Below are 24697 nucleotides of genomic sequence, written 5' to 3'. Positions count from 1 at the left end.
AGTACAATATAGTCAGGTGCTCCTGACAGCCTCGGTTCAGACCCCCAGCCTCATACAAATGCGATAATGTATGCACATTTCTTGGTTCCCTGACCGGGAAGCGAGGTAACTGACGGAGGGCCGAGGCAGCCCCTTAGGCAGCTTAGGCCTGCCCTGTGGAGCATCCCTGCGGGGAACTGCGACCAGCCTGAGTGACCGGATCCAAAGAGCCCTCCCAGGTAGGCAACTGCCTCATCAGAGCAGCACCTAGCAGGCCCCCGCAGAGGATTAACACAGTGGCTGAACACCGGGAAGGTCCAGACCTCTGAAATTTGGTAAGACTGGTCTTTGGAACTTGCCCCACTCCATTTGAGTGGAAGTGTGGCCTGATTACCCACAGTGTGCCTGGATTAGCATTTTGTTCTGGTTTTGACTTGACTTGAATTGCTCAATACTTTGGTTTTGACTTGGCTTAAATTTCTTGATACTCAGATTTTGAATTTCGTGGCATTCTGATTTTGGTTTGGTATAAACGATAAAAGTGTGTGTGTGCCCTCTTTACCCGTTCTTTGTTTTGTGGTGAGTGTGTGTGGTGTGAGTGTGGCATTTTGTCTTGAGAAAATATGGGTCAGGTGCAAAATAAGCCCACCCCACTAGGAACTGTTGAAAATTTTTAAAAAAGGAAAAAAAGGAGGGAGGCAGAATTTATATAAAAAGAATGTCACATGGTAAATTCTTGTCTTGAAATAAATTAACTAGTTGTTTAAAAAAAAGTTTGTAATAAGTCAAAAAGTTGAGACATGTCAAAAAAATTGTCTGCAAAAGTCATAAAAGAAAACAGGTTAAAAAAATTTTATGCAAAAACTGTTGTATAATTTAAAAGTAATAAGGCCTCCTGAGTACTACTGAAGAAACATAAAAAAAAGTAAAATACACCTTTGGTAAAATGATTATAAGGAGGCATAAGAATGTGGATTTTACGCCGGGCACGGTGGCTCCCGTCTGTAATCCCAGCACTTTGGGAGGCCGAGACGGGCGGATCATGAGGTCAGGAGATCAAGACCATCCTGGTTAACACGGTGAAACCCTGTCTCTACTAACATACAAAAAATTAGGTGGACGTGGTGGCGGACGCCTATAGTCCCAGCAACTCGGGAGGCTGAGGCAGAAGAATGGCGTGAACCCGGGAGGTGGAGCTTGCAGTGAGCCGAGATTGCGCCACTGCACTCCAGCCTGGACGAAAGAGCGAGACTCCGTCTCAAGAAAAAAAAAAAAAAGAATGTGGATTTTGACCTACATTAAAAGGTTAAAAAATTATTGTTTTGAAAGTTTAAGCAAGTTTTAAAACGTTAGTTGTAAAAAAATTCTGTGTGTAAACATATTAGCTAAAATTAAAAAGGTATTATCCAGTTTTTCTGTGAACTGGGCATTAAAATAAAAATACAACAGGTTTTTCTTAAAGCATCAACCTGCTCTTTAACAAAAATTATAAAAGGTTAAAAAGAGTCTATAAAATCTTACCTTATAGTCAAACATGAAAAATTGGATAAATATGTCTACAAGTTTTTATTAAAATTAAGTTTAACATTAATAACACACTAATATAAAGGTAAAATTTAGCTTATCTGGTATAAAAATCATACAAGAAGCATTATTAAATATAAAATGGTGTTTAGCTTTCTTTGGTCTAAAAACTAATAAAGATAGGTGCTAAAGGAAACATTCATTTTACTAGAGGATCATAGAAGTTAAAGACTTAAACTTTGGCAATTAAGACAGCATACCAAGATGCAAATGCCTGGTTAAAACGGATCAAATATTCCATCTTCACGTTAAACAAAAGCAGTTGTTATGCTTGTGCACATGGCAGGCCAGAGGCCCGGAAAAGGTGGTCCTCCAGTCGACCAGGCGTGGGCTGCATGGTAGCTCTTTTCCAGGATTCTACAGCCTGGAGTAATAAGTCATGCCAGGCTCTCTCTGCTATATCCCAAAGTCCCTGCGGGTCAGCCCCCGAGGGCCATCCAGCTTCCATCTCCCAACAGTAAGTTCACTTCGTGTCTCTCACGTCAGGGAGGAGACTTAGCATTCCTTGGAGACCTGACGGGATGCAGTCAGCTTAAGAAATTTCAAGAGCTTATCAATCAGTCAACCCTTGTTCATCCCCAAGTGGATGTGTGTGGTATTGTGATGGACCTTTACTGGGCACTCTGACGAATAACTAGAGTGGCACTTGTGCTTTAGTCCATTTGGCTATCCCTTTCACCCTGGCATTTCATCAACCAGAGGAAAACACTAATACTAATACTAATAATAATAATAATAAGACATCATAAAGTGAGAGAAGCCCCTTATAGGTCTTTCAACTCTCACATCTATTTAGATGTAATTAAAGCCCCGCAAAGAACACCAGATCAATTTAAAGCTTGAAATCAAATAGTTACAGGATTAAAGTCAACATTTTGGCAGATGACAGTCAATAAAAATGTAGACTAAATAAACTGCATCTATTACAACCAACAGCAATGAGCTTCTCATGAGTTAAAAAGAAAAACTCATGTCGGCCCCAGCCCTGAGGCTACCTGACCTGACAAAACTCTTTACACTCTATGTGTCAGAAAAATAAAATAAAATAAAAAATGGCAGTTGAAGTTTTAACTCAGACTGTAGGGCCCTGGCCAAGGCCGGTGGCCTCTCTCTCAAAACAACTAGACAAGGTTTCCAAAGGCTGGCCCCCATGTCCAAGGGCCCTGGCAGCAATGGCCCTGTTAGCACAAGAAGCTAACTCTTAGGCAAAACCTAAACATAAAGTCCCCCCATGCTGTGGTGATTTTAACAAATACCAAAGGACACCATTTGCTAATAAATGCTAGACTAACTGGATACCAAAGCTTGCTCTGTAAAAATCCCCGCATAGCCATTGAAGTTTGCAACACCCTAAACCCCACCACCTTGCTCCTGGTCTCAGAGAGCCCAGTTAAACTAACTGTGTAAAAGCACTGGACTCAGTTTATTCTAGCGGGCACAACCTCCGAGGCCGACCTTAAACATCAGTAGATTGGGGGCTGTACGTGGATGGGAGCAGCCTCGCCAACCCCTGCAAAGTGACTCTGAAGAGGACGACAAGCCCTGCTCCAGTCACACCCGGAAGCTGACTGGTCCACGCGTGGCCGAAGCATGAGGAAACTCATCGTGGGACTCATTTTCCTTAAAATTTGGACTTGTACAGTAAGGACTTCAACTGACCTTCCTCAGACTGAGGGCTGTTCCCAGTATATACATCAAGTCACTGAGGTAGGACAAAAGATTGCTATGGTCCTATTACTTTATGGTTATTATAAGTGCACCAGGACTCTAAAAGAAACTTGTTTGTATAATGACACCCAGTACAAGATATGTAATCCGGGAAGTGACCAGCCCGATGTGTGCTATGACCCCTCTGAACCTCCCATGATCACAGTTTTTAAAATAAAATTAAGGACTGGTCCTTTTCTAAGTAACACAAGTAAAGTAATAGCTAAAACAGAAAAAAGAGGGGTCCCCAAAAATGTAACCTTAAAATCTGACGCCTGTGCCACTATGAATAATAAGCAGCCTGGGATGGGATGTGGTTCTGTAGATTGGGGAAAAAGTTACACAGCAGAAAATAAGTGTATCTGTCAAGAATCATATTTATGTGAGATGTGTCAATACTGGTCTTATGTCATTTGGGCTACTTAAAAAAAATAAAAATAAAAATAAAAAAGATCCTGTTTAGCTCCAAAAAGGAGAAGGCAGCTCCTCCTGTACGAGTGGAAGCTGCAACCCCTTAAAATTAATAATTACAAATCCCTTAAACCCAAGGTAAAAAAAAAAAAAAAAAAAGAACATGTATCTCTGGGCATCAAAAAAAAGGACTAGGTCCTAGAGTAAATATCTTAGTAAAAGAGGAGGTTCGTAAACTCTCTCCAGAACTAGTATTTCAGACTTTCTATGATAAACTAAATGTGCCAGTACCAGAGACTCCAGGAAAAACCAGAAATTTGTTTCTGCAATTAGTTGAGCATGTAGCCTAGTCTCTAAATGTCACTTCATGTTATGTTTGTGAAAAAAACTGTAATAAGAGATCAATGGCCACAGGAAGCCTGAGAATTAGTTCCTGCAGACCCAGTTCCTGATGAATTTCTGGCCCAAAAGAACCACCCTGACAATTTTTAGGTTCTAAAATTCTCAATTATTAGACAGTATTGCAGAGCTAGAGAAGGAAAAGGATTCACTGATCCTGTAGGGCAGCTTAATTGTCTTAGGCAAAAGCTGTATAATAGTACCACAAAAACAGTCCCACCCAGAATTCCACCAGGACTAGACTGCCCCCACCGGGTTATACTGGATATGTAGACATAGAGCCTATGCTAAGCTGCCTGACCAGTAGACAGGTGGTTGTGTTATTGGCACTATTAAGCCATCTTTCTTCTTACTGCCCATAAAAACAGGTGAACTTCTGAGCTTCCCTGTCTATGCTTCCCACGGAAAACAAAGCATAGCCATAGGTAATTAAAAAAATGATAAATGACCTCCTAAAAATCATACAATACTATAGGCCTGCCACTTAGACACAAGATGGCTCATAGGAATACTGGACCCCCATTTACATGCTCAACCGAATCATATGGCTGCAAGCTGTTTTAAAAATCATCACTAATAAAACTGGTCAAGCCTTGACTATTCTGGCCTCGCGAGAAACTCGGATAAGAAATGCTATCTATCAAAATAGATTGGCTCTCGACTACTTGCTAGCAGCTGAAAAAGAGGTCTATAAGAAATTTAACCTTACTAATTACTATCTACACACAGATAATCAAAGGCAAGTCGTTAAAGACATAGTTAAAAATATGACAAAACTGGCACATGTACCCGTGCAAGTGTGGCACAGACTTAATCCGGGAGCCATGTTTGAAAATTAGTTCCCAGCACTAAGAAGATTTAAAACTCTTATAATAAAAGTTATAATAGTAATAACCTGCTTACTGCTCCCTTGTTTGCTACCTGTACTTCTTCAAATGATCAAAAAGCTTCATCACTACCTTAATTCACCAAAATGCTTCAGCACAAGTGTACTATATGAATCACTATCAATCTATTGCACAAAAAGACAGAAGTAGCAAAAATAAGAGTGAGAATTCCCACTAATAAAAAGTGAGAGTCTCAAAAGGGGGGAAATGAAGAAAGAGAGAGCCACTCTCATATTGTTTTATACTCAGTACCTGTTTTAAGAAAAAACAAGGAAGCAAAACCAAAGACAGGTAGCCTGGTGTCAGGCCCAAAACCAGGCCTGGGCCTGCCTGGCCTAAACCCAGTAGTTAAAAATCAACTCATGACTTAGAAACTGATATTATCCATAGATTCCCAGCATTGTATAAAAGAACATTGTGAAACTCCCTGCTCTGTTCTGTTTCACTCTGACCACTGGTGCATGCAGCCCCTGTCACGTACCCCTTGCTTGCTCAAATCAATCATGACCCTTCATGTGAAATCTTTAGTGTTGTGAGCCCTTAAAAGGGACAGAAATTGTGCACTTGGGGAGCTCGGATTTTAAGGCGGTAGCTCGCCGATGCTCCCAGCTGAATAAAGCCGTTCCTTCTACAACTCGGTGTCTGAGAGGTTTTGTCTGCGGCTCGTCCTGCTACATCACAACCACCTTCTGTTTTGGTTTCCCCATCACTAAAATGAAAATAATAATGGTGCCTACTCCATGGGAGTATGTTATGAAGATTGAGTGAGCTGGAATTTGGTAAGAGGCTGGAAGAGGACCTGGCACATACAAAGCAACCTGTAATATATTTGTCCAATTTAAAATAAGAATAAAATGAAACAGGACAAATATTTATTTACAGATACAATCCAAGGAATCTTGTCTGAAATAGAAGTCTGGAGTGTACAGATGGAAAGGGTACACTGTATGCCAGGGAAAATGGACCATGGCAGCCAGCACTGAGACAAATCCTAACACTTAATGGACTTTAAAGATCAAAAAAGAATTTTGGGGGCAACCAGGCAAAAAGATAAAGTCACTTATAAAAGAAAAACGAATCGAGATGGCCTCGGATTTCTCCTCAGCAACATGCAGCAGAGAGGATGTGGGAGCCCAGCTCCCGAGCCACTCAAGGGAGGAAAGTGAGCCAAGGGCGTCATAGCAGCCAGGCTGTCCTTTCAGTGTGTAAAGACTGCAGAGAAGGACATTCGAAAACTCTGTGGATAACCAGGTGTGGTGGCTCAGGCCTGTAATCCCAGCACTTTGGGAGGCTGAGGCTGGTGGATCACTTGAGGTCAGGAGTTCATGACCAGCCTGGCCACATGGTGAAACCCCATCTCCACTAAAATACAAAATTTAGCCTGGTGTGGTGGCGGGCGCATGTAATTCCAGTTACTAGGGAGACTGAGGCAGGAGAATCTCTTGAACCCAGGAAGTGGAGGTTGCAGTGAGCCAAGATCGTGCCACTGCACTCCAACCTGGGTGACACAGAGAGACTCCCTCTCAAAACAAACAAATATATATATATATTTGATATAACTCAACATATACATATTATCATTTTGATTTATCCTCTATATTTAAAATTGTTAATGTGATGATTTATATGTTTTACACTAAGTCCTTGGAATCTAGTGTGTATTTTACATTCACAGCACATCTCACTTTGGACTCACTCCATTCTGAGTGCTCTCCAGCCACATACGGCCAGGGGCTTCCAAATTGTACTCTAGAGCTGCATGCCTCACTCAAGAGCCTGCCAACTCTTCATTTATCATTCTCCAGCATCTATTCTTGAAGTGTTATTTTAGAACATCAAAAACAAAGTAACTAATGAAGTTATCTCAGTGGTCTCCACCTCCACAGAAGAGCCATCTGTGTTAGGATTTAACATCATACCCCTGGCACTTACAGAAGGTCACATTTATGCACATGGATGGATCACATTCTGCGATGATAATCTGTTTTCCCCTCTCTCCTCCTCCACATTGGAGCAGATACCAGGCTCATTGCAAACTTTCCCCCAGGGAGGTTGATGGCAGTGTAGAAAGATGAAGTCGGTCGCAAGACGTTCCAGCTTTTTTAAGCCTAAACCCCTAGGAGAGGTATTCGGGTTTACAAAGCAGGTAGCTTTGAAGAAGCAGGCAGGAGCAAGGCTTCTTCTCAGATAAAAGGGAGCTTGCCTTTGGCTTGGGGGAGAACAGGAGACAGGCCCCAAGAGAAGACAAGAACGGGCCTCAGTTCTTTGCAGCGCCCTGGGAGGAAGTCTGCGTGGCGGGAATCCAGAGGCGCAGGGCAGGGTCTGCACAAGACTTACACATCCGTAGTCCAGCCCAGGAACAGCACAGAGATGTTCAGCCTGAAGCGGCAGTAAGGCAGGGACAAGGGGTATTTATGTGGTGATTTTCCAGAACAGATATCCAACGACTAGACCCCACCTCCTGATGCATAAACGCTGCGCAGGGTCTCCAAACTGTGGGTAAAGCTCGGGTTGGGGACAAGGACTGAGCTTAATTTCCCACCCAACCAGAGGAGAGGAGACTGGAATAAAAAATTAAACTGAATTCTAGAAATCAAAGTAAGTAATCGGCCTTGTTTTGGTGACCAGAAATTCAAATCTGCCACTTAGGAGGCCTCACCTGGGTCTGCCAGGACCTCAGGCAGTGCCACCTACACAACCAATGCACTGGAGCCAGTTCTTCCAGAGGGGACAGCTAAGACCATCACTAACTGGTGGGCAGAGACGGGTGTGCCTCCTGTTCCAGAGGGGACAGCTAAGACCATCACTAACTGGTGGGCAGAGATGGGTGTGTCTCCTCTTCCAGAGGGGACAGCTAAGACCATCACTAACTGGTGGGCAGAGACGGGTGTGCCTCCCGGAAGTCACTGCTGACTTGGAGAACATCATGATAAGATTAAGGTTCAAAGAATATCACAGAATATTTTTAAGCCCTGGTCAGGTGCAAAGTGGCCAGCAGGAAGGCCACTTGGAGTTTGCTTAAAAGATGAGTTTCCCTGACTCCCAAGAATGCCCAGTGATACAGTTTGGATGTCTGTCCTCTGCAAATATCATGTTGACATGTGATTGCCAGTACTGGAGATGGGACCTGGCGGAAGGTGTGTGGGTGACAAGGGCAGATCCCTCCTGAATGACTTGGTGCCCTCCCTCTCCGTGGTAATGAGTTTCCATGAGATGTGATAGTTAAAAAGAGTCCGAGTCCTCCCCCTTCTCACTCCCTCTCTCACCATGTAATGCACTGGCTCCCCCTTTGCCTTCTGCCATGTTTAAAAGGCTTTCGGAAGCTTCCTGAGGCCTTACCAGGAGCTGAGCAGATGCTGGTGCCCTGCTTGCACAGCCTGCAGAACCCTGAACCAAATAAACCTCTTTTCTTTATAAATTACTCAGCTTCAGGTATTCCTTTGTAGCAGTGCAAAACGGACACATACACACAGAAAGAGAGGGGCATAGAAGACGGTTTTTCAGGGCTGTTTCAGATTCTGAAGCAAAAAGGTCTCCTTCAGCAGCACCAGATGGAACACCGCCAACCAGAGTGGATGAAAAGTGTCACCGCATTTAAACAATGAGCGGCTGCTATGTGTCAAAAGCTTTCAGAAGCTAGGTAGGAGGAATGTCAACAGATTCCCTGAGAGCCAGGTGCCAAGGCAAGGAGACCCTGCTACCTGCCCATCAGGCCCACCTCTTAACTGGCCATTGGTGAGGGGGCCTGGGGCATAGGCCACAAGACTGTGGACAGGGGAAACTGAGACCCCAGGGCAAGAATGGGGAAAATGTTGCCCAGTCTTGGAAAAGGATCTTTTCCAAGGAAAATTCCTAGATTCAGGGAAGCTTAATGTGCCTGTCTTATTTTGTTTATGGGTTAGACGAATATTAATACTTCACGGTAGACACAGGCCAGGAAGAAAATCTACACTCATTAACAGAGAAGGGCAGACAAGCTGCTGGGGGCTGGGTGGCTCAGAGGAGCACCAAGAGGGAGCATCGCTCTGGTCCCATAATAATCTGTATTCCACTGGTGCCCCTGACCCTCTCCAGCAGACAGCCAAGACCCTCATAAAGAGAGAAAGAGGCAGGAACGCCCTCACGCAGAGAAGTATGGGAGGGAAGATGCTGGCTCCTCAACAGAGCACCCACCTCCCCCGCTCAATGCCCCAGGAGTGGGAACAGCGGCAGGGACCCAGCCAACTCTGGGCTGAAACAAGGGGAAGGACAGGTACAAGGAGCAGAGGCTTAAAAGACAAGTGGCAGCTTCCAGTCAGCAGCATCTGCCAGACTAAACTTCCGACACTCCGTAAATCCAAGCCAAAGATCCTGCTCTCACCAGGGAGGGGAGCTCATCTGAGGCTGGGGGAGCATTCCCGGATGGGACGGATCAGCGCTGGGAGGAAGCAGAATCTCTGAGGCAGGCAGTCATCCCTGGCAGTAAAAGGTGAGACGACTGCCACGTGCCCACGTCCGGGCATCCAGCTTTTGGGGCCCTGGGATTCTGACCACCCGGCCAGGTAGCTGCACCAAGGGCCTGGGAGCCCAGCGCAGGCCAGCAACCGAGCCCCACCCTCACGCAGGTGAGTAGTTATTCCTTTCTAGAAACATTAAGATTTGCTTAAGGAGCACGGATGGTGGAGACTATGTCATAAGACATTATGAGATCTGCACTCCCGCCCACACACATTTCCTTTGTCATCACTCTGTGCTTCCTGGGCTCAGGGGGCATACGCAGCAGGGGAAGACAGGAATTCTGCACGTTCTCCCCCAGTGTGTAAGAAAATGCGGGCGAGCTCATGAAAAAATACAATTACGGAATTTCTAATGGATCTCTCTAGCATTCGGGAGTTTGTGAACAGACATTCTTGCCTGCTCCGGTTTCTGGACCTTCCCAAATTACCACTAAAAGGTACTGTCCTGTCTATGGCTGGTATGCTGCAGCAGATGCCTCAACAAGCAGCCTAAAAGGGCAGACGGGAGACACTGGCCACGGAATGCTTCCCAGAAAGGTAATGTTTACATGGAAAGAAGCGGGGAAGCAAAGGAGCATCTTCCAGAGCTTACGTGAGAGCAGGTGCATATGGCCCAAGAGATGGCAGACGTTCAGACAGAGCTTGAAAACGAGGTGCATGTGGAAGGGGGAAGTGGATGGGGTTAGAAGGCGGGAGCCCTGCTGAGTAGGAGCCGTGTTGGAGCCCGAGGCGAAGGGGAGCAATGCGGTACGCACCCCTGCACACATGATGGCATGGATTTGCAATGGGTAATTTGTTCCCAGAACATTAAAGTAGTCGAAAAAAATTCTAGAAAATTAAAAAGTTGGCCGGGCGCGGTGGCTCAAGCCTGTAATCCCAGCACTTTTGGAGGCCGAGACGGGCGGATCACGAGGTCAGGAGATCAAGACCATCCTGGCTAACACGGTGAAATCCCGTCTCTACTAAAAATACAAAAAAAACTAGCCGGGTGAGGTGGCGGGCGCCTGTAGTCCCAGCTACTCGGGAGGCTGAGGCAGGAGAATGGCGTGAACCCGGGAGGCGGAGCTTGCAGTGAGCTGAGATCCGGCCACTGCACTCCAGCCTGGGCGACAGAGCGAGACTCCGTCTCAAAAAAAAAAAAAAAGAAAAGAAAATTAAAAAGTAAAAACGTTAAAATTTACACCGTTTCATTTGTACCAAAACAGAATTTATTATTTTACACTACTGATCTTGACGGAAACAAATTCATCAACTAAAAAGTATGCTCTGCTCGGGCGCCATGGCTCACGCCTGTAATCCCAGCACTTTGGGAGGCCGAGGCGGGTGGATCACGAGGTCAGGAGATCGAGACCATCCTGGCTAACACGGTGAAACCCCGCCTCTACTAAAAAAAAGTACAAAAAAATTATCCGGGCGTGGTAGCAGGCGCCTGTAGTCCCAGCTACTCCGGAGGCTGAGGCAGGAGAATGGCGTGAACCCGGGAGGCGGAGCTTGCAGTGAGCCGAGATTACACCACTGCACTCCAGCCTGGGAGACAGAGCGAGACTCCCTCTCAAAAAAAAAAGGATGTTCTAAGTCTAATTCTTACTTCATTTTCAACTCAGAGTTGTAAATTATAAGAAATGTGAGAAAGTAACTTTGAAAGTATGTGTGATGAATAAAAACTTTAGTGAGAGATATGTACTCCCAAAATACTTAAAATAGTGCATTAATACACATTTTAATTGTTCAAGATTTTTTAACTTAATAACCTAGAAACAAATTATCATTACAAATAATAAATAACAGCATATATATAGAGGCACACGTTTCTCCTCTTGCCTCAGGCTCCAATATGGCCTCACAGAGTCTTGTTGGAACCCGTCTTTATTTGAAATTGTGATATTTTCATCATCATGGATTTTTGCGGCATTAACTCTGGCTTTTTAAAATATTGTGTCAAAATTTCAACAAGCACATGAAAAGCTGCTCAAAATAATGAATCAGTAGGGAAATCCAAATTAAAACCACAATGAGATATTGCCTCACACCCATTAGGATGGCTACTATCAAAAACAGAGAAAATAACAAGTGCTGGCCAGGATGAGTGAAATTTGTGCACTGTTGGTAGGAATGTAAAATGGTATAGCCGCTATGGAAAACAGTGTGAAGGTTTCTGGAAAAAAATTAAAAACAGAATCCCCATATAGGATTCAGAACTTCCATTCTGAGTATATATCCCAAAGAATGAAAAGCAGAATCTCAGAGATATTTTGTACACCCGTGTTCATAACATTATTCCCAACAGACAAAAGGTAGAAGCAACCCAGGAGTCCGTTGGTGGATGAATGAGTGAACGAGATGTGGCACATCCATGATGAATGAGTGAACGAGATGTGGCGCATCCATGATGAATGAGTGAACGAGATGTGGCACATCCATGATGAATGAGTGAACGAGATGTGGCACATCCATGATGAATGAGTGAACGAGATGTGGCACATCCACGATGAATGAGTGAATGAGAGATGTGGCACATCCATGATGAATGAGTGAACGAGATGTGGCGCATCCATGATGAATGAGTGAACGAGATGTGGCGCATCCATGATGAATGAGTGAACGAGATGTGGCACATCCACGATGAATGAGTGAACGAGAGATGTGGCACATCCATGATGAATGAGTGAACGAGATGTGGCGCATCCATGATGAATGAGTGAACGAGATGTGGCACATCCATGATGAATGAGTGAACGAGATGTGGCACATCCATGATGAATGAGTGAACGAGAGATGTGGCACATCCATGATGAATGAGTGAACGAGATGTGGCGCATCCATGATGAATGAGTGAACGAGATGTGGCACATCCACAGGGTGGAATATTATCTGCCTTCAAAAGGAAGGAAATTCTGGCACATATTACAACATAGATGAAACTTGAGAACATTATGCTAAGTGAAATAGGCCAGTGGCAGAAAGACAAATACTGTATAATTGCACTTATTTATGAGATACCTACAGTAGTCACATTCAGAAAGGAGACAGAAAGTAAGTAGAAGGTCGGTTGCTAGGGGTGAGGGTGGGACAAATGGGGTGCTGTGATTTGAATATATGTGTCCCTCCAAAATTCATACATTGGAACCTAATACCCAATGTTACAGTATTAAGAGTGGGGCCTTTGGGGAAGTAATTAAGTCATAAGGATGGAGCCCTCCTGAATAAGATTAGTGCTCTTATAAAAGAGGCTGAAGGGAGTGTCCAGTTCACTTTTTTTTTTTTTTTTGGCCCTTTCATCTCCTCTGCCTTGTGCGGGCACAGCATTCCTCCCCTCCCAAAGATACAGCAGCAAGGCACAGTCTGGGAAGCAGAGTGAGCCTTCACCAGACACCAAATCTGCTAGTGCCCTGATCTCCGATTTCCCAGCCTCCAGAACTGTGAGAAGTAAGTTTCTCTTTATAAATTACCCAGTCTAGGATATTTTACTCTAGCAGCAGGAACAGATGCAGACATCGGAAGCTACTGTTTGATGGGCACAGGGTTTCAGTTTGGGAAGATGGAAAGGGTGGTGATGGGTGTACAGCAATGGGAATGTCCTTAACACTACTGAACTCTCAGCTTAAGAGTGGTTCAGATAGCACATTTAGGGTACATATGATTTACTATAATTTTTAAAAAAACATTCTTTATCTTAACTGCAGAGTTTCTTTTTTTTTGTGTTGGTACAGAGCATGGTGTCGTGGTAAGTCACACCCCGAAAGCCTGTTACCTGGAATCCAAAAAGTCAATAATAGCAGGAAATTCCTTCAGATTGCCAGCAAAGTCCTCTGCGCTATGCTTCTCCAACGCCTTACTTGAGAGTCTCTATTTTCTATACAACAGAGGGGGAAATAATGTAAGAAGTCACTCCCCCACCAAACAAGAGGGTGGCCTGAGAAAAGTGATGCTGGAAAAAGCTTGAAGCAGCTGATGTGGCAACGGAGAGAGACGTGATCAGGTAACGGGAAGAAACCTGCCTCTGAGGCCCAGGTGAGGTGGGAAATCACACATTTTCCAAATCAAAACAGTCTGTCAAGGTTTCTGGGCAGTTTGAGTGGGAGAGGTAGGCTTTGAAATGTTGGCATTTCTGGGACACTGTGATGGACAGAGGAGACAAGATTCATGTACTTAGGATTTGGGATTCTCCCCCCAGATTCAGATGTGATCACTGAAATGGACTGAGAACAGCAATCCATGCCAAGCATTTTGTTCTAAGAAAAGTGTTTTTGTATGTAATTTGCATGCTTCAAAAGGTAAGATGGTAGTTGCTGAACATGCAAGCTATGCAGTTTGTATTTCCCTTTATAACTAAGTTGCCAAGGAATCCAGAGACCAAGACTAAACCCCCTTTCCAGTAATTGGCCCACCTTGGGTTGCTGGTAACATCTCACATTCTTTGCCCTGATTAAATCATTGCCCACTAGGGTTAATCTTGTGAAATACTTTCAATAGGCATGATATACATCCTGAATTAATTCCTTCTTAGATTAGCATCGATCTTGCCTATATATTGGCATTTTCTCAAATTCTCTGGAGATGTCCCTCTCATAACTGGAACAAAGGTGTCTGTTACGCGAAGTAGTGCCTCCAGTGAACTCTACGGGAACCTCTTGCCTCCTCTGCTTGGACACCAAGAATTTGAATCTACAAAGTGTGTGTCAGGAACAGGCTCATGACTCATCCTCACTTTTATCTACATCTGACAACCTAACCTCCTCCTGGGAGCCTCTGCGGCACCATTACATAAATCTTTCAAGCGGCTGTTGCTACAACTTCTCTCTCATCCCTAAGGAGTAGCCTCTGCCTTATAATGAAGCTAGAAATCTGTGTGATAATTTACAAAGCGGGGGAGTGGGGGTGGGGTTTCTTAGACTTCTAACAACCCACCAGGTCACTTCACCCAACAATCGAACAGGGGGCTTCCTTCCCTCCTTTTCTCAGTGGGGTTTACTCAGAGTCTTCAGCACTTTGCAATTGCATCAGCTTAAAAGAAACTCCCATCTCCTGGCTTTCTGAGTAACCTTCCAGTGTTTTTCTGAACCACAGCCTATTTCTCACTGATTTGGTGACCTCATTCTCTGTCCTCATTAAGTTCTCTGATCACATTCGTTGAATGAAAGGGGAAGTTCATTCCGCCTCCATAAAGGTTCCTGTGCAGCCTCGGCCCTCACAAGGGACAGGCCAGTCTCTTAAGCTGCATCCACAGGCCCTGCTTTCATCACAGGGAGGACAGCAGAAACCCCCCCAAGAACCGCAGACACCCTCTCTGCAGCCTCCCAACTAATCCACACAGCAGAGTGGCTCTGCCTTGCCGAGAACTAACTCCGGCATTGACATGCCCAGGGCCACATCTCCAGCAGGTTCTCAAGTTCGTAAACACACATCCCTTAGGCCATTTCCCTGGGTTGTAAACTTATGCCCGGTTGCTAGGCTGACAAATTCACCACTAATGTCCATTAACTCCACTCTTGCACCACATTAATAATATTATACAAAAGACACGGGGAGTCTCTCCCTCGTACTTTACTTCCTAATGATCCACGTCATCTGAGGCTATTCGGGACATAGCTACACCACTGCTGCTGGATTCCAGGTACCTGGAGGGAGTTTTCCTTTCAGTTTCCTTGAATTCCAAGTCATCACATCGTCACCATCCTTCGTGGAGAATGCAGGAAATTCTACACACTCTGTTCTCTCAGCGAATGCGTGGAATCTGAAACATGAAGAGACGCTCATCAGGAAGGTGGGACGCAGGTGTCCGTGCATGCCTGTTACTTCTCCTGGGACTGAACGCGCTCTTCTGAGGCACTGGGCATCTTCATCTTCTTAGCCACGGTCACTATTTCTCCTTGCACCTTGTCAGTTCCACAAGCAAAAGACAGGGAGGCAGAATAGCACAGAGAATTGTGAATGATGTGGGATTTTAACTGACAACTCATCCTTTCATTAGAGGGTAAATTAGCTCAACCAAATGGTATTTCCTGGTTCTGGGAAAATGACACTCTATGCTTATATTCTTTCTCTTGTTCCCAGGGTTCCATCATGTCAACACAGCTTAACCAAGCCAGGGGTCTAATGAGGGGCCCCAGTAGCACCCATCAGCTCTGTGGGTTCAGGGAGGACAGCTCATGACACAGATAGCATTTGCCTCATCTGCCTGCTGCTGATGCGTACCAGTCAACTTTAACTCAGCAAACACACACTTTCCCAAGGAGCCAAGCTTAGGCACGAATAAGAAGCTTCCTGTGTGGACAAGTTTTTAGGACCTGTCTCTTCAAAGCATAGTCCGAGGAGCAGCAGGTTAGGAATACACACTCCCAGGCCCCCACCCAGCCCTGTGGAGTCCAAATATCCATTTAACAGGGTCCCCAGGGGGCTGACAGGCACAGGAAAGTTGCAAGCACTGGTGTAGTGCACGGGGTGACGGGCTAAGTCACACCCTCAAAGCCACTTAACTGGAATCCAACAAGTCCATAAAGAGCAGGACGTTTCTTTCAGGCGGGCAGAGGAAGTCACAAGTAATGCTCCTCCAGCCCCGCAGGAGTTCCATCTCTGCCTAGCACCACACACTCAACTCAGAGAAAATCCCGAAGCACCGCTTAGGATGGAAACGGTGGGAGAAGTCTAGGGAACCCACCTCAGCTATGGAAAGCCTCAGTCTCTTCCTAAAGGGTTTCAGGCAAGACTGGAATAATGACTTGACGGCAATTAAAAGGTCAGCCTCATTCTGGTGGCCCTTCCTAAAGCCAGTGAGCTCTTAGCCTGGCCATTCCCAGCTCCTGCAGGAGCTTCATCCGGAGCTGAAATGTCCAGCTCCCTTGTCCTGCAGGGCAAGGAGGGGAGATGGGTAAGGTTCGCCCCAGCAGGCCCCATGCCCTGAGTGTCAAGGCCTTTGGCGCCCAGGACTTCCCACTCTCTGATCTGTTTTCTAGATTAGAAAAGAGAGCAGGGCAGAAATTGCCTCTGGCTGATACAGTCTCGTTTGTGCAGGAGCAGTTCAGCATTATGACAGGCTGTTTGAGCCTTAGAGCACAGCGCTGTGCTTGGACTGGTGGTTCTACCCAGACACAGCCTCTGGCACAGGAGAAGCCCGAGTCCAGCTGGAGGGTCACCAGACCAGGCAGCCTCCTACAACCTGAGACACTCAGGACATGCCACTTGCAGCTGGAGAATAACTGCCCTCCAGCTGGGGCCCCACAGCCAAAGGTACACCAAGAGCAACCAGAAGCCATGGAGTGTCCAGGCAGGGAGTGGAGAAGGCAGGGGCACTACTCGTGCTGCGTTACACCTGCCTGCAAAGGCCCAGAGCGTGGACAGGAGGATCAATGCCTCATCCTTTTCTGCAAAACCCACCTCCACGCACTGCACGGCCTCGTTAGGTAGCTGAACCACAGTTTCTCTCACAGGAAATTTTTCCCTGGGCTCTAGCATGCCCCAGATGAGCTAAGCCGAGAACAGCAAGAGAGGTGACTGGCCAGTTGCCTCTTTCAACCAGTGAGGTTAGAGGAGGGAGCCCCCTTCTGTACTTAGGGGCTCAGGACCCAGAATGGGAGCCGTATACCTGATATTAAAAGATTTCAAAGTGCTGTAAGAGCAGCCACAGCAATGGTCCTTAGAGTCCCAACGTCTTGTTAATAACGAAAATTCCTAGCCCTTCACAGAACCTGAAAATTAGAATTCCTGGGGCTGTGGCTATAAAATTAGCATTTCAATCAAGCTCTCTGGGCAGTTATTATGCAAAGTGATGGGGAAAATGCATATTCCCGGACCGCTCTATGACAGGGAATGAGGCTGCAAGGTGAAGCCTGGCCTCCGTATCATCAACAAGCTCCCCAGCGACTGTGATGAGCACCTACACTGAAGAATGAGATGCCATCTTACCCTGTTAGGAGGGCTATTATCAGAAAGAAAAACTAACAGATGCTGCTGAGAAGGCAGAGAACAGGGAAGTGTCAGGCCTCTGAGCCAAAGCTAAGCCATTGTATCCCGTGACCTGCACGTACACATCCAGATGGCCGGTTCCTGCCTTAACTGATGACATTACCTTGTGAAATTCCTTTTCCTGGCTCATCCTGGCTCAAAAGCTCCCCCACTGAGCACCTTGTGACCCCCCCACCCCTGCCCGCCAGAGAACAACCCCTCTTTGACTGTAATTTTCCTTTACCTACCCAAATGCTATAAAACAGCCCCATCCCTATCTCCCTTCTCTGACTCTCTTTTCGGACTCAGCCCGCCTGCACCCAGGTGATTAAAAAGCTTTATTGCTCTCACAAAGCCTGTTTGGTGGTCTCTTCACACAGACGCGCGTGACATTTTGGCGCCGTGACTCGGATGGGGGACCTCCCTTGGGAGATCAATCCCCTGTCCTCCTGCTTTTTGCTCCGTGAGAAAGATCCACCTACTACCTCAGGTCCTCAGACCCACCAGCCCAAGGAACATCTCACCACTTTTAAATTCGGTAAGCAGCCTCTTTTTGACTGTCTTCTCCAACCTCTCTCACTATCCCTCAACCTCTTTCTCCTTTCAATCTTGGCGCCACATTTCAATCTTTCCTTTCTCTTAATTTCAGTTCCTTTCCTTTTCTGGTAGAGACAAAGGAGATGCGTTTTATCCGTGGACCCAAAACCATGGGGCTGGTCACGGACTCGGGAAAACATTCTTCCCTTGGTGTTTAATCACACGGGGATGCCTGCCTGATTATTCACCCACATTTCAGAGGTGTCTGACAACGTGGGGATGCCTGCCTTGGTCCTTCACCCTTAGCAGCAAGTACTGCTTTTTTGGGGGGCAAGAACCCCCCAACCCCTTCTCTGTCTCTACCCCTTCTCTGCTTTTCTCGGGGCCAGAACCCCCTGACCCTTTTTCTCCATGTCTTGACCACTTCTCTCTGCTTTTCTTGGGGGCAAGAACCACCCGACCCCTTATCTCCACATCCTGACCCCTTTCCCGCTTTTCTAGAGGGCAAGAACCCCAAACCCCTTATCTCCAAGTCCCAACCCCTTTCCCGCTTTTCTGGAGGGCAAGAACCCCCCAACCCCTTCTCTCCATGTCTCTATTCTCTCTTTTCTCTGGACTTTCCTCCTTCACTATGGGCAACCTTCCACCCTCCATTCCTCCTCCTCCTCCCTCAGCCTGTGTTCTCAAGAACTTAAAACCTCTTCAACTCACACGTGACCTAAAACCTAAATGCTTTATTTTCTTCTACAATGCCACTTGACCCCAGTACAAACTCGACAGTAGTTCCAAAGAGCCAGAAAACGGCACTTTCAATTTTTCCATCCTACAAGATCTAAATAATTCTTGTTGGAAAATGGCAAATGGTCTGAGGTGCCTGACGTTCAGGCATTCTTTTACACATCGGTCCTTCCCTAGTCTCTGTTCCAAATGCAACTCGTCCCAAATCTTCCTTCTTTCCCTCCTGCCTGTCCCCTCAGTCCCAACCCCAAGCGTCGCTGAGTCTTTCTAATCTTCCTTTTCTACAGACCCATCTGACCTCTCCCCTCCTCACTAGGCTGAGCTAGGTCCCAATTTTTCCTCAGTCTCCCCTCCCCCACCCTATAATCCTTTTATCACCTCCACTCCTCACACCTGGTCTGGCTTACAGTCTCCTTCCGTGACCAGCCCTCCCGCACCCGCCCAGCAATTTCCTCTTAAAAAGGTAACTGGAGCTAAAGACATAGTCAAGGTTAATGCTCCTTTTTTTAATCCGACCTCTCCCAAATCAGTTAGCATGTAGGCTCTTTTTCATCAAATATGAAAAATCCAGCCCAGTTCATGGCTCATTTGGCAGCAACCCTGAGATGCTTTATAGTCCTAGACCCTAAAAGGTCAAAAGGCCATCTTATTCTCAATATACATTTTATTACCCAGTCCACTCCCGACATTAAATAAAAGCCCAAAAATTAAATTCTGGCCCTCAAACCCTACAAGCGGACTTAATTAACCTCACCTTCAAGGTATACAATAATAAAGCAGAGGCAGCCAAGTAGCAATGTATTTCTGAGTTGCAGTTCCTTGCCTCCACTGTGAGAGAAAACCCACACTCCAGCACACAAGAACTTCCAAATGCCTGAACTGCAGCACCCAGGCATTCCCCCAGGACTGCCTCCCCCAGGAGCTTGCTACAAGTGCCGGAAATCTGGCCACTAGGCCAAGCAATGTCGGCAGCCCAGGATTCCTCCTAAGCCATGTCCCTTCTATGCAGGAACCCACTGAAAATCAGACTATTCAACTCACCTGGCAGCCACTTCCAGAGGCCCTGGAACTCTGGCCCAAGGCTCTCTGACTGACTCCTTCCCAGATCTTCTCGGCTTAGTGGCTGAAGATTGACGCTGCCCCATCGCCTTGGAAGCCTACAGGATCATCACAGACGCTCTAGGTAACTCTCACAGTGGAAGGTAAGTCCGTCCCCTTCTTAATCATTAAGGAGGCCGCCCACTCCACATTACCTTCTTTTCAAAGGCCTGTTTGCCTTGCCTCCATAACTGTTGTGGGTATTGACAGCCAGGCTTCTAAACCTCTTAAAATTCCCCCACTCTGGTGCCAACTTGGACAAGATTCTTTAATGCACTCCTTTTTAGTTATCCCCACCTGCCCAGCTCCCTTATTAAGCCAAGACATTTTAACTAAAATATCTGTTTCCCTGACTATTCCTAGGCTACAGCCACACCTCATTGCCACCTTTTCCCCCAGTTCAAAGCCTCCTTCGCATCCTCCCCTTGTATCTCCCCCACTTAAACCACAAGTATAGGATACCTCTACCCCTCCTTGGTGACCGATCAATCACCCCTTACCATCGCATTAAAACCTAATCACCCTTACCCCGCTCAATGCCAATATCCCATCCCGCAGCACGCTTTAAAAGGGTTAAAGCCTGTTATCACTCACCTGCTACAACATGGCCTTTTAAAGCCTGTAAACTCCCCTTACAATTCCCCCATTTCACCTGTCCGAAAACCAGACAAAGCTTACAGGTTAGTTCAGGATCTGCGCCTTATCAACCAAATTGTCTTGCCTGTCCACCCCGTGGTGCCAAACCCATATCCTCTCCTATCCTCGATACCTCCCTCCACAACCCAGTATTCTGTTCTGGATCTCAAACATACTTTCTTTATTATTCCTTTGCACCCTTCATCCCAGCCTCTCTTCGCTTTCACTTGGACTGACCCTGACACCCATCAGGCTCAGCAAATTACCTGGGCTGTACGGCCACAAGGCTTCACGGACAGCCCCCATTACTTCAGTCAAGCCCAGATTTCTTCCTCATCTGTTACCTATCTCGGCATAATTCTCATAAAAACGCACGTGCTCTCCCTGCTGATGGTGTTCGGCTCATCTCCCAAACCCCAATCCCTTCTACAAAACAATTCCTTTCCTTCCTAGGCATGGTTAGTGCAGTCAGAATTCTTACACAAGAGCCAAGACCGTGACCTGTAGCCTTTCTGTCCAAACAACTTGACCTTACTGTTTTAGCCCAGCCCTCATGTCTGTGCGCAGCGGCTGCCGCTGCTTTAATACTGTTAGACGCCCTAAAAATCACAAACTATGCTCAACTCACTCTCTACAGTTTTCATAACTTCCAAAATCTGTTTTCCTCCCCCTACCATCGCTCAAGGCAACACTTATGCTGATAAGGTAGCTAAAAAAGCAGCTAGCATTCCAACTTCTATCCCTCATGGCAGTTTTCCTCCTTCACATCAGTCACTCCCACCTACTCCCCCTCTGAAACTTCCACTTATCAATCTCTTCCCACACACGGCAAATGGTTCTTAGACCAAGGAAAATATCTCCTTCCAGGATCACAGGCCCATTCTACTCTGTCGTCATTTCATAACCTCTTCCATCTAGGTTACAAGCCACTAGCCTGTCTCTTAGAACCTCTCATTTCCTTTCCATCATGGAAATCTATCCTCAAGAAAATCACTTCTCAGTGTTCCGTCTGCTATTCTACTCCTCAGGAATTTCTCAGGCCCCCTCCCTTCCCTACACATTAAGCTCGGGGATTTGCCCCAAACCCAGGATGGGCAAATTGACTTTATTCACATGCCTCGAGTCAGGAAACTAAAATACCTCCTGGTCTGGGTAGACACTTTCACTGGATGGGTAGAGGCCTTTCCCACAGGGTCTGAGAAGGCCACCGCAGTCATTTCTTCCCCTCTGTCAGACATAATTCCTCGGTTTGGCCTTCCCACCTCTATACAGTCTGATAACGGACCAGTCTTTACTAGTCAAATCACCCAAGCAGTTTCTCAGGCTCTCGGTATTCAGTGAAACCTTTACATCCTTTACCATCCTCAATCTTCAGGAAAGGTAGAATGGACTAACGGTCTTTTAAAAACACACCTCACCAAGCTCAGTCACCAACTTAAAAAGGACTGGACAATACTTTTACCACTTTCCCTTCTCAGAATTCAGGCCTCTCCACGGAATGCTACAGGTTCCAGCCCATTTGAGCTCCTGTGTGGACGCTCCTTTTTATTAGGTCCCAGTCTCATTCCAGACACCAGACCAACTTGGACTACACCCCAAAAACTTACAGCCTGAAAACTCACCAACCAAGCAAGTAATTACAATGAACCCCGTTAGGTTCTCTCTAATTAGATGTCCTAGGTCCTCCCAATTCTTAGTCCTTTGATACCTGTTTTTTCTCCTTCTCTTATTCGGATCTTGTGTCTTCCGTGTAGTTTTTCAATTTATACAAAACTGCATCCAGCCCATCACCAATCATTCTATATGACAACTGCTCCTTCTAACAACCCCACAATATCGCCTCTTACCACAAAATCTTCCTTCAGCCTAATCTCTCCCACTCTAGGTTCCCATGCCGCCCCTAATCCCGCTTGAAGTAGCCCTGAGAAACATCGCCCATTATCTCTCCATACCACCCCCAAAAATTTTAGCCACCCCAACACTTCAACACTATTTTATTTTTCTTATTAATATAAGAAGACAGGAATGTCAGGCCTCTGAGCCAAAGCTAAGCCATCATATCCCCTGTGACCTGTGTGTACACATCCAGATGGCCAGTTCCTGCCTTAACTGATGACATTATCTTGTGAAATTCCTTTTCCTGGCTCATCCTGGCTCAAAAGCTCCCCCACTGAGCACCTTGTGACCCCCTCACCCCTGCCTGCCAGAGAACAACCCTCTTTGACTGTAATTTTCCTTTGCCTACCCAAATCCTACAAAACAGCCCCACCCCTATCTCCCTTCGCTGACTCTCTTTTCAGACTCAGCCCGCTGCCTCCAGGTGATTAAAAAGCTTTATTGCTCACACAAAGCCTGCTTGGTGGTCTCTTCACATGGACGCGCATGATAGGAAGTCTCATAAATTGTTGGTGGCAATGTAAATTAGTACAGCCATTATAGGAAAGAGTATGGAGATTTCTCAAAAAACTGAAAATAGAACTACCATACAATCCAACAATCCCACTACCGGGTATTTACCCAAAGAAAAGGAAGTCAGCATATCAAAGGGATATCTGCACCCTGTGTTTATGACAGCCTTACTCACAATAGCCAAGATATGGAATCAACCTAAGTGTCTGTCAACGAGTGAACGAATAAAGAAAAGTGATATATACATGATAAATATTCTTCAGCCACAAAAAGAAGGAAATTCTGTCATTTGCAGCAACATGGATGGAACTGGAGGACATCATATTACAGGACATAAGCCACATATAAAAAGACAAATATCACATGTTCTCACTCATGGGTAGGGGGTGGAAAAGTTGATCTCATGGAGATGACAGTAGAATGACAAATACCAGTGGCTGGGAAAGGTGTGAGGATCAGGGGGATAAAAACAGGTTGGTTAACAGGTACAAACATACAGTGAGATAGAAGGAGAAGGTTCTAATGTTCCGATGGTAAAGTAGGGTGGCTATAGTTAACAAAAGTGTATTTTATATTTCACAATAGCTGGAAGACGGGACTTAAGATGTTCCCAACATATAGAAATGATCAATAAGGTGATGGGCATCCTAAATCCCGACTTGATCATTCCACATGCTAAGCATGCAACAGAATATCGCATGGGCTCTACAAATATGCACAAATATGTATCAATTTTAAAATATTTAAAGAACAAGTGCTCTGGGAAGACCTTGTACCCATTTCAAGGAGAACTTAGGAAAGGATTTTATAATTCTCCTTGTAACCACAGAAGTAGCTGGTCTTTCTCTACAAGAAACCTAAACTTACACACACACACACAGACCCAGGGTGTGGGGGCATGTGTTTTAAAATGCAGGTTTTATTGTTATTCGGGTATTGTGAGGTCAATAGATAAGGAGCCTGCTGCCACTGAAAAGACAGTTTGTTACTCACAGTTCCCCTATGGACTGAATTGTGTTCCCCCAACCCCAAGCCAAAAAAATTCCCATGTTGAAGCCCTAATTCCCAATGTGACTGTCTTTGGAGATAGAACAGGAGGTAATAAAAGTTACCGAGGAGGTAATAAAGGTTAAAGGGGGTTATAGGGCAGGGCCCTGATTCTATAGGATGAGTGACCTTATAGGAAGAGGAAGAGACACCAGTGAGTGCTCGCTCGCTCTCTCTCTCTCTCTCTCTCTCTCTCTCTCCACCATGTGAGGACAGAGTGAGAAGGCAGCTGCCTACAAGGCTGGGAGAGAGCCCTCACCAGAAACCGAATTCATCTTCACCTAGTACTTCCCAGCCTCTAGAACTGTAAGAAATAAATACATGTTTAAGCCACCCAGCCTGTGGCAACTTTTTATGGCAGCCCAAGCTGACTAGCCCAGTTCCCAGGAGGAGAGAGGGGCACAGCGTGCCATGCAGGCCACACAGGGAAGCACCGGGTCAGCCGGAAGGCAGAGGGAGTGAGGGGAAAGGTAGATGAGGACCTTTAGTGTGGCTTCCACGGGAAGGAACAGGAGAGGAAGGGTAAGCAGGCTTAGGATTGGCTATTTGAATAATTTCTGTGGTCTCTGGGGTGTAAGGGCTGTCCCAAGTCTTCTGGTGCATGGGCCTGGAGTGATTAGGGTAGAGAACAGTGGTTCTAAGTGAGACAGCCTGGACTGGCAGTGTGGGCTCTGGCTGGTTTGCATATGAAAGTGCACCCTAGTGAGTAATTTGCTATCTCTAGGAACTGGCTAGCCCTACAAGGGACGGGGTCTCCTGGACCAGCAAGGCACCAAGAGGTCAAAGGATCATAACTGCAGAAAATAGAAAGGCATGATTAATACAGGA

At 46.0% G+C, this 24697-nt stretch overlaps 1 protein-coding gene across 9 annotated transcripts in view; it reads right to left on the bottom strand.

Annotated features, from left to right (window-relative positions):
* The window catches only part of VWA3B (von Willebrand factor A domain containing 3B), a 270056-nt gene that overhangs the window by 204742 nt on the left and 40617 nt on the right, over positions 1-24697 (bottom strand). For 6 of the 9 annotated variants that reach the window (XR_013402590.1, XR_013402591.1, XR_013402592.1 and 3 more), the window contains exon 7: positions 15082-15197. Coding sequence is in view for 6 of the 9 variants with exons in the window: in XM_015112923.3 (XP_014968409.3) it covers positions 15082-15197 (116 nt within the window). In the remaining 3 variants the exon portion in view is untranslated. Of the gene's footprint in view, positions 1-15081; positions 15198-19720; positions 19960-24697 lie in introns of those variants that run through there. The other 3 variants (XM_077958826.1, XM_077958827.1, XM_077958825.1) reach the window with 2 other exon arrangements.

The sequence above is a fragment of the Macaca mulatta genome, chromosome 13 (assembly GCF_049350105.2).
Source record: "Macaca mulatta isolate MMU2019108-1 chromosome 13, T2T-MMU8v2.0, whole genome shotgun sequence".
NCBI classification, from domain to species: Eukaryota; Metazoa; Chordata; class Mammalia; order Primates; family Cercopithecidae; genus Macaca; species Macaca mulatta.
Note: the sequence above shows the minus strand (reverse complement) of the source record. Positions and strands in the feature narration are given on the sequence as shown.